At 45.8% G+C, this 18,488-nt stretch overlaps 1 protein-coding gene across 5 annotated transcripts in view; it reads right to left on the reverse strand.

Moving 5' to 3' along the window:
- Positions 1-18,488, reverse strand: part of LOC137342691 (receptor-type tyrosine-protein phosphatase U-like) — a 767,577-nt gene that overhangs the window by 476,967 nt on the left and 272,122 nt on the right. For all 5 annotated transcript variants that reach the window (XM_068006795.1, XM_068006794.1, XM_068006792.1 and 2 more), the window contains one exon: positions 13,647-13,769. In XM_068006795.1, coding sequence (XP_067862896.1) covers positions 13,647-13,769 — 123 coding nt within the window. The remainder of the gene's footprint in view (positions 1-13,646; positions 13,770-18,488) is intronic.

Genomic DNA, 18,488 nt, shown 5'->3' on the forward strand with positions numbered 1-18,488 from the left:
TAACTAAGCTTCTATACAAGTTTAACATAACTTCTCTGCTTTTCAATTCTATCCCTCTAGAAATGAACCCTAGTGCTTGGTTTGCTTTTATTATGGCCTTATTAAACTGCATTGCTACTTTTAGTGCTTTGTGTATCTGTACTCCTAGATCCCTCTGCTCCTCTACCCCATTAAGATTCTTATTATCCAAGCAGTATGTGGCCTCCTTATTCTTCCTACCAAAATGCACCACCTCACACTTACCTATATTGAAATTCATTTGCCAATTACACATCCATTCTGCAAGTTTGTTAATGTCTTCCTGTATTTTGTCGCATTCTTCCTTTGTATTAACTACACCCCCCAATTTGGCGTCGTCCACAAATTTGTCAATTGTTCTTCTGAGTCCCAGGTCCAAGCCATTAATGTAAATTGTAAACTACAGTGGTCCCAGCACCGATCCCTGTGGAACACCACTTCCCACCTTTTGCCAGTCTGAGTTGCTACCCTTAACCTCTGCTCTGTGTTTTCTGTTTTGTAGCCAGCTTGCTATCCATTCTGCTCCCTGACCTGAATCCACATGCTCTGACCTTAGTCATGAGTCTACTATGTAGCATCTTATCAAAGGCCTTTTGAAAATCCAAATATATTACATTTACAGCATTACCCTTGTCTATTCTTTGTTACTTCTTCAAAGAATTCAATAAGGCTGGTCAAGCATGACTTTCCCTTTTGAAATCTGTGCTGACTACTCTATTATATTTTCAGTTTCTAGATGCTTTCCTATACATCTGAGTAAAATTCCATTATCTTTCCTACCACCGACGTTAAGCTAGCTGGTCCATAGGTCCCTAGGCTTGTTCTATCTCCCTTTTTAAATACAGGAATAATATTAGCTGTCTGCCAGTCCTCTGGCACTATTCCCTTTGCTAATGAATTTTTATATATATGTAATAGTGCCTCTGCTATTTCTCCCCTAACTTTTTAATATGCGCGGATGCAATCCATCCGGACCAGGGGTTTTATCCTCTGATTAGTTTATCAATTATCTCCCCCTTTTCTATCTTAAATGTCTTTTATGCATTTTATGTAGCTATTGACGATCTCAAAAAGTCCTTTGATTCGATCAATTGTGGCTGCTGCTGGCTAACTTGGGTGCACCAGCAAAAGAGCTCGGAGTACTTTGATTGTTATACAGTAACTTCACTAACTTATGCGCACATTGGAAACCAACCAACCAAGCAACCAACAACTGCATTCTGCAACAGGTGAAACGTTCATCAAGGGTGTGTTAAGAACCCAAATTGCTTCAGCACAGTCATGAAGGGAGTCCATGATGGTAACAGTGGCTGAATCACCAGCTGTAATTCACATCTTTATCACCAATTTGTGCTCTGCTGATAGTATGATCATTTTTGCTGAAAATCAGCAGTATGCGTCAGACACGCTCAAACCCTTCCCCAAAAGAATGGCCAAGTTTGGAATAAGAATCAACTGGTCTAAGATTAAAAACAACAAATTTTCTGTAAGCTGCTTGTCTGCAAGTCAGAAGTGACACCATCAAATGCACAACAGTTTATTTACTTTGATACCAATATCCCCAACATTACCACAGAAATGAACCGAAGAATTGGTCTTGCCGCATTCATTGGGCTGAATTTTCAGGCCTCTCGCCTGTTCAAAACCGGGCAGTGGTGCCCCAAGAAAGCTGAGCAATGGCCTTCTGCCCCGTTGCTGCTATCACTGTGGCAATGTTCCTCTGGGCCTACCGCTGAACGGTGGAGTGACCAGCGTCAGGGAGGAGGCCCATTTAAAATACTAAATCGGGGCCCTGTGACTTACATGGGACCCCGATTGCCATTCGTGGACTGATCTGGGTGGAGCCTCCGCTGTGCACACTCCGACTAGTATCAGCTGGCAGCCCGGCCAAAGAGGATCCCAAAGGTGAGTTCCTCTTTCCACTTGTGGGCCTGGGAGGAGTAGGATTGCTCCTCCAGGCTCCACAAAACCAGGCTTCCCCCTTCCAATCGTGTTTGACAAATTTATTAGAGTTTTTTGAGGGTGTAACTAGCACGGTAGATAAAGGGGAACCAGTGGATGTAGTATATTTGGATTTTCAAAAGGCATTCAATAAGGTGTCACATAGAGAGTTGTTACAAATGGTAATGGGGTTTGGGGTAACATATTAGCATGGATGGAGGATTGGTTAAAGGACAGGAAACAGAGAGTAGGGATAAACAGGTCCTTCACAGGTTGGCAGGCTGTAACTCGTGGAGTGCCGCAAGGATCGGTGCTTGGGCCTCAGCTATTTACAATTTATATCAATGACTTAGATGAAAGGACCGAGTGTAATGTATCCAAGTTTGCTGATGATACAAAGCGAGGTGGGAAAGTAAGCTGTGAGGAGTACCCAGAGCCTGCAAAGCGATATAGACAGATTAAGGTGGCAGATGGAGTATAATATGGGGAAATGTGAGGTTATTCACTTTAGTAGGAAGAATAGAAAAACAGAATATTTTTTAAATGGTGAGAAACTATTAAATGTTGGTGTTCAGAGTGACTTGGGTGTCCTCATACAAGAAACACAAAAAGTTAATATGCAGGTACAGCAGGCAATTAGGAAAGCAAATGGCATGTTGGTCTTTATTGCAAGGGGGTTGGAGTACAAGAGTAAGGAAGTCTTACTACAGTTGTACAGGGCTTTAGTGAGACCTCACCTGGAGTACTGCGTAGAGTTTTGGTCTCCTTATCTAAGGAAGGATATACTTGCCTTGGAGGCAGCACAACAAAGGTTAACTAGATTAATTCCTGGGATGGGAGGGTTGTCCTATGAGGAGAGCTTGAGTAGAATGAGCCTATTCTCTCTGGAGTTTAGAAAAATGAGAAGTGATCTCATCGAAACATATAAGATTCTGAGGGGGCTTGACAGGGTAGATGCTGAGAGATTGTTTCTCCTGGCTAGAGAGTCTAGAACTAGGGGGCACAATGGCAGGATAAGGGGTCAGCCATTCAAGATTGAGATGAGGAGGAATTTCTTCACGCAGAGGGCTGTATATCTTTGGAATTCTCTACCCCAGAGGGCTGTGGATGCTGAGTCGTTGAGTACATTCAAGGCTGAGATGGATAGATTTTTGGACTCTAGGGGAATCAGGGATATGGGGATCAGGCGGGAAAGTGGAGTTGAGGTCGAAGACCAGCCATGATCTGATTGAGTGGCGGAGCAGGCTCGAGGGGCTGTATGGCCTACTCCTGCTCCTGCTCCTATTTCTTATGTTCTTTTGTTCAGATATTACCACCCCATCCCCGTACTCCCACGGACCTGGACCTACCTTCTTGTGGCCCAGAGGCTGGCTGGACCACTTGATATTGCGGCAGCTCAGAGCCAGAGGGCTGCTCGAGGGCTCTCGAATACTGGCAACCGTCAGCCTTCAAAATGGACTGGGCCTCTTTGGGTGTCCTGCCAGCCAGTCGCCCAAAGTCCACTTGTGGGGAGGGGAAAATCCACCCCATTGTGTCCCGCCTTCAATGGCAACTGTGGAGGAGTAAAACACTCAGCCTTGAACCTTTCACTCTGCCATATTACAGAGCCTGCTGCATAGTGCTAAAATTGAGATCCTGGCTAGGCCTCAACTACAGTAACTATCAGCCTTTGACATGCAATGACAACGCCATCTGCTCCACATCAAACGGCAACAACACATCACAAATGCCACCATCTGTCAACGGACCAATGCTCACACATCACCTGCAATGCTGGTCCACCATTTGTTGTGCTATTTCGACATTTTGCTCGACAACTCTTAAATGAGCTGGTTGCCCAATCCCCTTTTGCCCCCCTGTGCCCAGCGTGGAATCATGCACAAGGATGATTAGGCTGGGCTGATATTTATTCCACAAGCAGCTTGATCAACATCACACAGAATAGAAGCGACTGTTGTCACCATGTTTCTGAGTTCATTACAACCGTGTCGGCCGTGTGGAATTCATTAATTAAACTCCTGTCTGATAACACTAAAATACTTCCGCAAGTTTACAGACGTTTTGCCTGCCATTTTTCCAGCATTGCTGGCTGTTCAATTGTTTTTCTTATATTTCTTCCCTAAACTTATCTCTTCTCTACCCCCACCCCACCCCACCCTCTGCTGAAGGTGTTGACTCCTTGCTGGAGTACAATTTTACGGGCACTTTCAGGTACCTTAGACAGTAGGCGTTGGCAGACCCTTAACTGCAGATCATCACAATCAAGCCCTATTCTGTTATCACCAAATATCTGCAGCATTCACTGGGGAGCAATCAGAATGGGAATCTTGGTGGTTTTTTGCTCTTCCTAACCCAGGGCATTGAGATCAAATGTCGCAACACTAATGTTACGTTTTGGGACAAAACTCCTGAACGTAAATCCCACTGGTTCCCACGTAGTTCACTATAGGCCTTCTGCGAAGGGAATTTCCACTCCTACCCGGTCTGGGCTATGTGTGACTTTAGTCCATCCTAAAGGGTTGACTCTTACATTGACAGAGAAACTAGGGATGGGCAGTAAATGGGCCTCATCAAAATCTGATATACTTGTGAATTTTATTTCTAACAAACACAGAATTGTTATTTCCTATACTTGCATTCCAGCTGTGGGCATGATCAACTGGGGACAAAAAGACTGTAAGCAATGTCCCCAAAGTAGTTAGTGACTGTCCTCAGTAAATCGAAAATAGCCACTTTGAAACTGGTTTGTTCTCAGTGGATGAAATGAAAGAAATGAGATAGTGCTGAAAGCTGGATAATGAGGAGTGCATGGTTTATGGTATATTAAACGGAACCTGTGTGAAGTCTGGAATTCCCCTTCAATCCAAGCACAGCTGGAAGCTGAAAAAGGACAATAACTGAATCAAAAATAGGCAAGAGAAAACCAAGTTCCATAGTGTGGAAGGAGTCAGACCTCGACTTGAAGCTCACCCACAATGTTTGTACCTGCGAGGGCCATGGAGCCTGTAACATATGCTGAGAATGTCCGTAAATCTCTCACACAATACAGCTGAGATTGGGAACTCAGTAGTGTGAGCATCGTGGGCATAAGCCCACATCCCCCAGCAGTATTACTAGTGATCCAATCCCCCACATTACCATTTCTCCATTTACAAATCATCGTACCACTGACAATTTTTTAAAATAGCAATCGCAAAAACACAATTAAATTCAACCAGGCAAGCAGCTCAAAAACAAATAATTTGCCCATCACAGCATCTTAAATAACTCCAATGTTGTTGGCTCCACCAACCTATCTGGAAACTCATTCCAAGCGTAGATCACTCATTGCACGAGAAAGCATTTCTCGGCATTCGTCCTGAAATGTTCGATCATCAGTTTGAATCTGTGCTTTTTTGTTCTACGGTCACAGAGACTGGAGAAACATGGGCTCTTCAGCCGGAAAGGGGATGACAAGAAAGGACCTCATACGAGGGATATAAAATAGTAAATGCCATAGAAAAGATAAATCTAGTGTTGATTAAGCTTCATGAGGTCCCTACTGTATCATTCGCTTTTGAGGCTGAAAAGCCTATGTTTCTCCAATCTTTCCTCATAAGTTACTCAATGACATAACTAAGGATCAGTCTTGTGTCTCTTCTCCACACTGCCTTTTGTCTCTCGTGTTCCAGTGACCAAAACCGGACACAATACAACAACAGCTTGCATTTATACAGCATCTTTAACGTAGTAAAACATCCCAAGGCATTACAGGAGCGTAATCAAACAAAATTGGACACCGAGCCTCAAAAGGAGATATTAGGACAGGTGACCAAAAGTTTGGTCAAAGAGGTAGGTTTTAAGGAGCATCTTAAAGGAGGAGAGAGAGGTAGAGAGGCGGAGGGGTTAAGGGAGGGAATTCCAGAGCTTAGCGCCAAGGCAGCTGAAGGCACGGCCGCCAACGGTGGAGCGATTAAAATCAGGGATGTGCAAGAAGCCAGAATTGGAGGAGTGCAGAGATCTCAGTGGGTTGTAGGGCTGGAGGAGGTTACAAAGATAGGGAGGGGCGAGGCCATGGAGGAATTTGAAAACAGGGATGACAGTTTTTGACATTGAGGAGTTCCCAGACCGGGAGCCAATGTAGGTCAGCGAGCACAGGGGTGATGGGTGAACGGGACTTGGTGCGAGTTAGGATACAGGCAGCAGAGTTTTGGATGAGCTCAAGTTTGTGGAGGGTGGGTGATAGGGGGAGGGCAGCCAGGAGAGCATTGGAATAATCAAGTCTACAGGTATCAAAGGCAGATGAGGGTTTCAGCAGCAGATGAGCTGAAGCAGGGATGGAGACGGGTGATGTTGCAGAGGTGAAAGTAGGCGGTCTTGATGATGGAGCAGATATGTGGTCAGAAGCTCATCTCAGGGTCAAATTGGATGCCAAGGTTGCGATTGGTCTGGTTCAGCCTCAGACAGTGGCCAGGGAGAGGGATGGAGTCGGTGGCTAGGGAACGGTCAGAGCATTGTACGGTTTCAGCATGACCTCTCCTCTACTCATTTAGCAAAATGGTTCAGCATTTGATTTGCTTTGATAGCTACTCCATAGTCACTCCTTAAATATCATCTCACCTCATCCTGCACATGCAAGAAACAATCTGCATTGTTGAGGCAATTGTGAACAACTAAATAGGCTATTAGCGGGAGACAATTATATGACAGTATAGGTCACCCATGAACCTGGAGGGTAAGTATTGTCACATTACTGTCAGATAAACGGTCAGTTGATTTCATTACACCCTTAATCGCAGTCATTGATACAAGTGAGAAAGCCTATCCCAATCCTAACTATATTATATTAGGAAATTCAAACCATCAGCAATGCTTCTGTGCTCAGGAACTAGCCTTGGCGATAAATGTAAAAACCAGTTTTGTCACATCTGATTGCTGTTTGGTCCATCACATTTATGATACTAGCCTCGAGCTGGGAAACTTTATGCCAAGTTCAAAAGAATAAAGCAAGCTCCATTTGAAGGGTAGGAACCAATATCTGTTGAGCATCGGTGATCAGTTCGAAAGAACACTCAACACCAGCAAGACCAAGTAAGATTTTACTCTCGTCAGCTTGAGCTGAGTGGAACAGACTCTCGTTACAAGGGTTCAGCCAGAAAACATATCATTTCTCTTCTGCAAACTAACAGAGAAAAGAAAGAAAGGCATTGTGTTTATATCGCGCCTTTCATGACCTCAGGACGTCCCAATGCGCTCTACAGCCAATGAAGTACAGAGTCATCCTTAGTGTCAAGGTGCCTTGTATGTTTTGACAGGAAGTTGAAACGGTTCCTAACTTATACCCCAGATGTAGACATAGAAATACGGCAGGGGGACTGTGATATACTCGAACATATTAACATCGAGCAGGAGGAGGTATTGGTGGTTTTAGCAGGCCTAAAAATGGATAAATCCCCAGGCCCGGACGAAATGTATCCCAGGCTACTGTGTGAGGCAAAGGAGGAGATTGCGGGGGCTCTGACACATATATTCAGAACCTCTCTGGCCACAGGGGATGTGCCAGAGGACTGGAGAACCGCTAATGTAGTACCATTATTCAAGAAGGGGAGTAGGGAAAAACCAGGGAACTACAGGCCAGTGAGCCTAACATCAGTGGTAGGAAAATTATTGGAAAAAATTCTGAAGGACAAAATTAGTCTCCACTTGGAGAAGCAAGGATTAATCAGGGATAGTCAACATGGCTTTGTCAAGGGAAGATCATGTCTGACTAATTTGATTGAATTTTTTGAGGGGGTGACTAGGCGTGTGGATGAGGGTAACGCAGTGGATGTGGTATACATGGATTTCAGTAAGGCCTTCGATAAAGTCCCCCACAGGAGACTGGTCAAGAAGGTACGAGCCCATGGAATCCAGGGTGCCTTGGCACTTTGGATACAAAACTGGCTTAGTGGCAGAAGGCAGAGGGTGATGGTCGAAGGTTGTTTTTGTGACTGGAAGCCTGTGGCCAGTGGGGTACCACAGGGATCGGTGCTGGGTCCCTTGCTGTTTGTGGTCTACATTAATGACTTGGATATGAATGTAAAAGGTATGATCAGTAAGTTCGCTGATGATACAAAAATTGGTAGGGTGGTAAATAGCGAGGAGGATAGCCTCAGTCTGCAGGACGATATAGATGGGTTGGTCAGATGGGCGGAACAATGGCAAATGGAATTTAACCCGGAAAAGTGCGAGGTGATGCACTTTGGAGGGACTAACAAGGCAAGGGAATACACAATGAATGGGAGGACCCTAGGCAAGACAGAGGGTCAGAGGGATCTTGGTGTGCAAGTTCACAGATCCCTGAAGGCGGCGGAACAGGTAGATAAGGTGGTAAAGAAGGCATATGGGATACTTGCCTTTATTAGCCGAGGCATAGAATATAAGAGCAAGGAGGTTATGATGGAGCTGTATAAAACACTGGTTAGGCCACAGCTGGAGTACTGTGTGCAGTTCTGGTCGCCACACTACAGGAAGGATGTGATCGCTTTGGAGAGGGTGCAGAGGAGATTCACCAGGATGTTACCAGGGCTGGAGCGCTTCAGCTATGAAGAGAGACTGGGAAGATTGGGTTTGTTTTCCTTGGAGCAGAGGAGGCTGAGGGGGGACATGATTGAGGTGTACAAAATTATGAGGGGCACAGATAGGATGGATACTAAGGAGCTTTTTCCCTTCGTTGAGGGTTCTATAACAAGGGGACATAGATTCAAGGTAAAAGGCGGGAGGTTTAGAGGGGATTTGAGAAAGAACTTTTTCACCCAGAGGGTGGTTGGAGTCTGGAACTCACTGCCTGAAAGGGTTGTGGAGGCAGGAACCCTCAACATTCAAGAAGCATTTGGATGAGCACTTGAAATGCCATAGCATACAAGGCTACGGACCAAATGCTGGAATATGGGATTAGAGTAGACAGGGCTTGATGGCCGGCGCGGACACGATGGGCCGAAGGGCCTCTATCCGTGCTGTATAACTCTATGACTCTATGACTCTATAGCACGGAAGCACTGAAGACAGAGTGCATCACGGGAAACACTTCAGTGATATCAAAAGGGACTCAAGAGGCAACACATCACACAAGGTGATTTTAATCTCTGCCCCTGGAAACAAAGCACCAGCAATTACAAATATCCCCTCTGCTCAGCACAACCCATCCCAGGCCGTTATTTTTTTTCCAGCCACGAGCAGGCCTGTATCGTTACGGAAAGTCCATTACAGGCGGCAAATGAAGGTCACAAAAACAACTTGGGAAGAAACAGCCCAATCTTAACAGACATGCACTCGCTTCTAAATTGGGGATTTTAATCTGTTGTTCCTCAGTTGCTGCTGCTGGTGCTCTAAATTCCACCCACAGTATAAAGAGGGTAAATTCAAAGCAGCAGAAGGCAGCACATATTGGGCAGCAACTTTGTGTGACATCTATGTACGTTCTTCGTATAATAATCCCTCGGTGGAGCACTGGGAGGTAAAGGATCCTTACACATAACTAATGAGTGACTCTTGTCATAAATTATTGGGTCATCTCCCCCTCCCCCCCCCCCCAATAATGTGGAGGAGACAGTGTGGCCTTACCACTTGAGTTATGAAGCCAACCTACACACCAGACAGTAGTTAGTCCTCAGCGTCCAGGAGTCTATTTACACAAGAGTGATTAATGTATTGTATTTAAATTAACAGGATAGGTCAGGAGTTAAAAATATCCTCAGAATATCCAAAGAGAGACTTCAGAGAAAAATATTGTGCTGCACACTGCACTGACTGAGAAATGATCTAAATCACAGCACGGGCTTGTAAATAGGTCTCAGCCACTGATATGAACAGGCATTGTTGCTGGCTCCCTCCCGACTACCTACTTTTCACGGTGAGAACAGCTACATTATCATGGTTGCTGCCTTCCTTCAGTTGTAAATCTTTGAGTACAATCTGTGCTAATTTGTTTCTTTCTGGTCCAGGATTAATCTGCTCTTCACAACCCTGAACCCGTGCCTCCCTTACACTTCCAAAAGAGCAAGAAGAAAGACAAGGGGATAGTAATGAGGAACAGAGTGGTATCACCAGCAACAAAGTCACAGTCGAGCACAATGCAGTTTGCTGTATAGTCTCTTTCCCACTGAAACTAAGAGCTAGCCTGTTGGTGGTATGACTGGATGTCCCTAGCACATTGAAACCACATTCCAGGGGGTATAACTGACTGACAGACACCATGGGCCCGATTTTACCAGGGGTGCGGGTTCTGGGCGGGTGGGCCAGCGGGCGCGTTTTCAACGCGCCCGGTGAAATTAGTGGGTTGCCCGCACGATCGTAGCAGGCAACACACTAATTGGAACGCACTTACCTGCTCCTCCGGGTTCCCCGATGCTGATCTGCGCGTCGGGCGGGCTGCGCATGCGCAGTAAGATCTGTGAGCTGGAGGCGCTCTATTTAAAGGGGCAGTCCTCCACTGACAGATGTTGCCACAAACAGCAAAAATTACAGCATGGAGCAGCCCAGGGGGAAGGCTGCTCCCAGTTTAATGATGCCTCACCCCAGGTATCATTAGATGGGGTGAGGAGGAGGGGGAGGACAGAGATCTTCCACCTGGCGGGCGGGAGGAAGCGGCCAGCTTCTGCCACCAAGAAGGCCTGGCTCAAGGTGGCAGAGGAGGTCACCAGCGCAACCAACATATCGCCCACCTGCATACAGTGCAGGAGGCGCTCCAATGCTCCAATGACCTCAGTAGGTCAGCCACAGTGAGAACACTTACTCATTCCCCTACACTCCGTCTGCCACAACACTGCCCCCACCCCACATCTCCTTCAGCACTGCCAACACTACTCTGTCACATCACCCCTCATACCCACGCAAACCTCATCCTCATCTTACCTGCACCTACTCACCTCGCGAGTACTCACCCCACCACTACCACGCAACCCAATCCTCATACAATCTCATGGCTCTATCCCATACTCACCCTCTCGTGCATCTCTCTCACGGCCAGCCTCACTCAACCTGCCACCACCTGTGCTGCAGCCACAGGGCATGCATCACATATGTGCAGTAGGAAGCGTAAGACAAACGTGTCGTGAGCATGAAGGGGATGCACAAGGGTGTTTGAGGGTTTGTCATGGTTCTTGCATCTATTGACTTAAAGAACAACTCACATCACATTATGTTGGCACCAATACTGCCATGTCTTCACGAATCCTGTCCGGTTTGTGGAATAATGCCCGCTCCTGGGTATCACTATGAGGACCCACCACTGATGCCACCCAGTGTGTCACTGCAGAGTGGGTGCAGGTGTATTTGCAGGGCTCTTCTGCGCAGACGACTGAGAGACATCGGGGATGTCCCCGGCTGCAGCCTGGAAGGCTGTGGAGCAGAAGTTCGGGAGGGCAGTGGTGACTTTGACAGCGACAGGTAGGAAGATGGTGCATGGGCCAGCCAGGAGCAGCTCGGCATGAAAGAGGCTGCAGATGTCCACGACTACATGTCGAGTGACACTGAGCCTCCGTGTGCACTGCTGCTCGGAGAGGTCCAGGAAGCTGAGCCTTGGTCTGTGGACCCTGTGGCGAGGGTAGTGCCCTCTGCGACGCATCTCTCTCTGCGGTTGCCCTCCCTCCTGCTGTGCAGGTGGATGTGTCACAGCACTGTGTTGTGGAGCTCCACGTGTCAGAGGTGGACGGCGTGGATGGCGAGGCTGGTGATGCTGTTCGTCCTCCGAGGAGGTCATGACTGCAGCTACGGCGGCCCCCATCCGGAAGATGTACATCTGAGGGGGTCCGCAAGGTAGGTACATGTCTCCGGACCCCGGGGTGAGTGTGCAGGTTGGTGACTTTGACCGTCAGGAGGGGGGTGGTGGAGGCCAAACTTTGTCCCAAGTGACAGAGTGGCCTCCTGCAATGGGTGAGGGTCTCCCCCCCCCACCTGTCAAATGGACCTTTGCAGCTGCCACAGGCTGACGGCTGCAACACGTCCATTTCAACTAGGACTGTTTCCCCCAGTGTGTGAAACAGTCCCATGTTTATCCAAAATCACACACAGTCCCTTAATCAGGTCAGTTAATGACCTGAACAAGCAAAATAAATAACCTCAAGTGGCATCCCGCTGGCTTTAATTGCCTGCGGGATTCCCACCAGCGGGGGCCACGCACCCCCGCACTTCAGCGCGGAACCCGGAAGTGGGCGGGATTGAGGCGCGATCCAGTCCCGCTCCTCCATTTCGGGATTTTCGAGGCCCCCCCCGCCGAGAACGCACCCGAGAGCGAGTGCTAAAATCGGCCCCCTTGTTTTGATAAGCTGGTACTGACCAATTGCTCAGTGAAACACCAGTGACACTCTTTAATAAGCAACCAGTGAAGAACTCAAACTTAATGCATGTACATCTGCCTCACTGTCTTTGCAATCAAACAAAAGATTAAGCGCAACATGCAAAGTAATTATAAACCTTTATCTTCCTTCTGTGCATATTAAGAGATTGCTTTACCTGCGTGAGGTTATGCGTACAATGTTTCTGACAACTGGTGCGTTATGACAAACAATTGTAGATGACAAAGAACACCTTACACAAAGAGATTAAGTCATTTCTCTTGTTATTTTGACAAAGGTATGAGGAAGCATGTACGCACAAGCAAATTGCCAGACACAAAAATATACTGGCACTTTTTAGAAACCACATTAAAAGGGCACCAGTTAGGCTCAGATTCAACTCAAATGCTGCTTTCATCACCAGCGCATTAATTATACATATATCAGTGTTGCCAACAGCAGCATGGTAAATTAAGTGAGGCTGCGCTTCTGGGGGTCCAGAACCCACTCGAACAGGTGGTTGTCCAGCCTGTCCAAAGGTGCCAATGTAAATATCATTGCTCGAGGCACACGCTTTCCATCTTTAGCAGCTCAGCCCGGCCTACCCGACCAGGCCAGTGATGGGCTTGGTCATTTGCTGGCCTTGACATACGTTCCCCCAAGCAAGGAGGTGGGTGCACTGACTAGAAGCAAAACCGTGACACTTTCTTCACTTGGGTTCTCTGTTGTTCTAGTTGCTGTTGATGCACTCCCACAATACAAACAGGGCGATTTCCACATCACCAAACACCCTCAAGCAACATTGCAGCACTGCTCCTCGAAATACGAGTACACCAGAAATTCACACAGCGTCAGATGCACGGCCTGATTCGACATGGGCTTTCACAAATATTACTGATAATGATGTTATCGGAGGAACATATCAGATTCCTCTCTCTGCTATTTAAATGGATTAGCAGAGAAAGAAGTACAAACTCTCCTACTGCTCATACAATAACAATCGATGACAGTAAATTCTACCTATAGTTTCCAGATTTTCTTTAACCTTTGTCTTTTGCTCGGATTGTACAATAAATTTGGAGATGCAAGATGTAAATCATGCTTGATGAATTTAAAATAAAATTGCTTGATGAATTTAAAATTGCTTGATGAATTAAAAATCATGCTTGATGAATTTAAAATAAAATTGCTGGACTATAACTTGGTGTTGTAAAATTGTTTACAAATGCTTGATGAAGACATCATGAATTTCTTGTAAAATAGCTATCTAAATACCTCACCAGGGAACAACCTCCTTCGCCTCCCGAACCAAAGAGATTTCACGGCATTGGCACCCATACATGTCCACAATACATTGCATGGAAACAGAGGGGGGAAAAAATAGCAGCAACTCACCTCGAAGGAGGTCCGGGGTCTGACGAGATGGACCATGAATCCTGACGAGCTGCCAGTCAAAATCATCATCTGTACCTTGGACATATTCACATGGACCAGAATCTTCATCAAAGGTGCACTCTCCTGTTGACAATGAAAGAGACAGTTTAGCTTTCCTGTGGAATTTTCAGTCATCTTCCCAACTCATTGAACCAAGCCAGCAAGAAACCAACATAAATGGTTCTTTTCTTACCAACTTTTATCCCCTTCCCTGAAAGCACTGTTGGCCAGAGGCTGCAGAAGACTGCTGAGCTGAATTCGAAGTGCTAACAAAGACACTGACCTTTTGAACTGAGGTGACCTGGAGTTCAGTCACTGGTCTGAACTGGCCAGAACCGGTTTGAATTCGTTCCGCTTCTTAGAGAGGCAAAGGGACGGTGATGCTACCTGGGCCCTTGGAACAGAGCCAATCAGGGGATGACATCGGTCACTCCAGCAACTTTGAGCCAACCGTTCGAAAAGACAGACTTGGGGAATAAAAACTGAGGAATTGCTGGTTTGGTCCCAGTGTGTGTCTTTGTTTGTTTGTGAGCAAGAGAGAGAGTCAGTGTGTGTTTTTGTTGGGGTGTGTTTGTGTCTTTGTTTGTGAGGGAGACTCTGGGAGACTCTGGAGACTAACCCTCGTGGAAGTGAATACCTTACGTCAGGGACGTAAAGACTGCGTCGGGGACGTGGAGACGACGTCGGGAGTAAGAGGGAGAATTGCCTGGCCAGCAGCGTCTCTCCTTTCCGGGTAATATAATATCCTTTCTATTCTGGGACCACTCTGGGAGTGTTGTCAGGAAAACTTAGTGGGTGTGCGTTTAAAGCCGAATACTCGGGGAGTATTACTCAGGAAACTTAGTGGGTGTGCGTTTAAAGCCTAATACTCGGGGAGTATTACTAGAGAAACCTAGTGGGTGTGCGTTTAAAGCCTAATACTCGGGGAGTATTACTAGAGAAACCTAGTGGGTGTGCGTTTAAAGCCTAATACTCGGGGAGTATTACTAGAGAAACCTAGTGGGTTTGCGTTTAAAGCCGAATACTCGGGGAGTATTACTCAGGAAACTTAGTGGGTGTGCATTTAAATCCTAGTTTGAGTATAAACCTGTATAACCTGCTGTAAACTACATGCCTATATCTAACCAGACGTATAAGCGGTATGTACATGATCTAATAACGTTATAAAGCGAATTGAGAATTAAGAGAGAATTGACTCTTCCTCTGTGTACTAAGCCAAAAACGTTAACCGGTGACTTCCGGTCAACAGCACGGACTTCTCCCTGGGGCTAAAGTTTCAAAGGCACCTATTGCCTTCTAACACTTTGCCCAGGTAGCCACTATTCATGTGCGAGCCTAGACGGAGAGTATTAGAGAGCTATTTTACCACAGGGGGCATCACAACAGAGCCCAATCCTATCCTCATCCACTGTCCCCACATATACACGTGCGCACAGACACAACGTTTTAGCGGATGTTAATGGATAACAATCAGAGATGGAAACCCTGACCAGCTTTCCTCTCCCTAACCCACCAGCGTTCGGGTTGAAATCAGCTAATCAGCACAGATCGAGGCTAGGGCCTTCCTGGTCTTCACGCCATAGTTACTCACAGGAATAAACGAGCCGCCTCGCTGGGCCAGCAATACACAGGGAGCTTTTAGAAGAGATTAGAGAAGCTGGAATTGTTCTCCTTAGAGCATAGAGGATAAGGGGAGATTTAATAGAGATGTTCAAAATTATGAAGGGTTTTGATAGAGTAAATAGGGTGAAACTCTTTCCACTGGCAGGAGGGTCAGTAATCAGAGGATACCAATTTATGTTAATTGGCAAAAGAACCAGAGGGGAGATGAGGAGAATTTTCTTCTTACTTAGCGAGTTATGATGATCTGCAATGCATTGCCTGAAGGGACTACGGGGTTATGGGGTGCAGCTGACCGAGAAAAACTTTTATGCATCTACCATCAGCTGCACTTCTAAAATATAAATTCATAGAATCATACAGCACAGAAGGAGGCCATTCGGCCCATCGTGCCTGTGCCGGCTCTTTTAAAGAGATATCCAATTAACCCCACTCCCCTGCTCTTTCCCCATAGCCCTGCAAATTTACCTTTTCAAGTATTTATCCAATTCCCTTTTGAAAGTTACTGTTGAGTCTGCTTCCACCGCCCTTTCAGGCAGCGCATTCCAGATCTGAGCAACTCGCAGTGTAAAAAAAAAATGATCATTTTTCCCTCTCCAACGCACCCCCCACCCCAGTTCTTCTGCTAATTATTTTAAATCTGTGCCCTCTGGTTACCGACCCTCCCGTCAGTGTCTCGAACAGAAATTCTCAGAATCCACAAATTCAGGTCCTGAGATCAGCTCCTTTGCATCATCAGGAGGTGGCAGTGATGAAGAATACTGCACAGGGGTGTCATTGATGGCAAATTAGCATCTAAAAAACACCATTAAATGTGTGTCATCACTAGATTTCTACTCGCTTATCCGTGATTTCAACGGCAATGATTGATCTCAGCATGAACACCAACTGTCGTCATGGAAATCAAGCCAGTAAATCAGAGAAGCGAAGCGATAACACAGATTTAATGGATTTGTACAATCGCTCTGTGTCCCATAGTTTATTATCATCCCATGAATATAACAAAGAACCAAGTGGGACTGCTGCAGGACAATTTCTAGCGAGATACCAGTCGTATGTACCACAAGTCTCAGAGGGTCCAATTTTCCTGCCAACAAATTTCTGTTCACAAATACAAGGGAGAGTTGCATCATAGAAAACATATAAACAAAAGCACAGATGAAAGAGGAAACACACAGGGCTATAAATCATTTCAGTTCTTTGCGTCTCCAAAGAGCTGATTGCTTCTCAACAGCTGAAGTGTTGCCTGCAGTTTCCAACTTGCAAGTCAATGTCAACAAAAATTCTGTATCCAAAATGGTGGCAGGTGAATGCCCTGTATCTGCCATAACCTTTTGAGCAGCGCTGTACGTTGAAGATTAAACCGTCCAATTTATGCTTCGCTATACAGATTGTAGTCTTTTTAACTCTCCAAAAAATATTGCTAGATGGAACAAGCCAATCTTGGAGAAGGTCATAGGATCAGGAGAAGCAGGGCTGCATCAGGAGGGGGCATCTGCTCTAGTTAAATCTACTTGTGGTCAGCTAGGTGAGGGGTGCTATTGCTGAGGAATGGAAGATTGTTTTCATTCTGTTAGCACTCCCAGGTCAAGTGTAGCAGGTTCAATGTGAGGTAAAGCTCCCTCGACTCTCCACAACGATCTGTCTTAACCCCAAGAGAGCACCCTCTAATAGATAAGTGTGAACTTTTCCCTATGGTCTGCTCAGGTTGTGAATTTATGTGGAACTATGGGCAGTTTTGTACATACCCATTGGGAACTGTGTTGAGATTGGCCAGCTTTATTTCTTTCTTCCAATTTCTTCATTGTATCTTTCCTCCCTGAAGGTAATGACTTTGCCAGAATACAGTTCCAGCAGGACACCAGCAGCCCTCTGGTACCTCATGCAAGTGGCCTTTCTTCATGTAGGAGTCAAGATGGTGAATATCAGCAGGAATTCTGACCCTGGTAGACCGCATAGCTGATCCATTCCTATCCTCATGCAATATTTTCTAGCAGAGGTGCCTCCATAGCAATCAGAAGCAGGAGCCCTGGTTCACCTGACCACTTCCTATTCCAGGAACATTAAAATCCAACTGCAGCTCTTTCACCACTGCCCCAGCTAACAACTTGCATTTACTTAGCACCTTTAATGTAGCAAAATGTCCGAGGCACTTCACAGGAGCGTTATCAGACTAAATTTGACACCGAGCCATATAAGGAGATAGAAGGACAGTAGACCAAATGCTTGGTCGAAGAGGTAGGTTTTAAGGAGCATCTTAAATGAAGACAAGAGAGGGGTAGAGAGATGGAGAAGTTTAGGAAGGGAATTCCAGAACTTAGGGCTGAGACAGTTGAAGGCACAGCTGCCAAATGTGGGACAAAGGAAAATCGGGGATGCACAGGAGACCAGAATTGGAGGAACGCAGAGTTCTCAGAGGCTTATAGGGCTGGAGGAGGTTACAGAGATAGGGAGGGGCAAGGCCTTGGAGGGATTTGAATACAACAATGAGAATTTTAACAAATTGTTGAACAAACAACTAATTCAGAAAAGATCAAACAAGGGATCTACTTGGTCTGAAGGTTCAGTACTACAGTAACATACCACAGTGCGAGCTCAAGAGTGTTAATGATCTGAGATAGTTTAGTTTGTCTTAACCATAGCTCTCAAATTGTTTCTCTAGTTTGAACTAAATTATTGCAATTCAATGGAATAATTCATTACAGTCATTTTAGATGGGACAGAATAAGCATATGCACATAACAGTACAGGCCTAATGCCAGGAGAAGAAGTCACTGAATGTTTTGGGAGTCACACCTCAGCTTGTGTTGAGCACAGCAGGAAATTAAATCCAGCAAAGAATGAGAGGGAAGAAAGAGACAGCAGGGAAAGGAAAGACAGATAGAAGAGACAGAAACAGAAAGAGATATAGACAGACTGACTGATAGCCAGAGGGAAAAAAACAGAGACAGACAGACAGACACAGCGAGATGGGGATAGACATGCATTCACAAAAAGAGAAAGGGATGGATTATTTGGATGCTGATAGTAAGCAGATGACATTCATAGTTAGATGCAGAGAAATAAACTATTACTGCAACTATCAAATCTTATATAAATGTCAGGAAATGTACAATTGTGAACAATTATGTGGAATTATCCAAACTCCATTTTACCCGTTTCTTGTTATTGCTAACTTCATGC

Source organism: Heptranchias perlo, chromosome 26 (genome assembly GCF_035084215.1).
Source record: "Heptranchias perlo isolate sHepPer1 chromosome 26, sHepPer1.hap1, whole genome shotgun sequence".
Classification (NCBI taxonomy): domain Eukaryota; kingdom Metazoa; phylum Chordata; class Chondrichthyes; order Hexanchiformes; family Hexanchidae; genus Heptranchias; species Heptranchias perlo.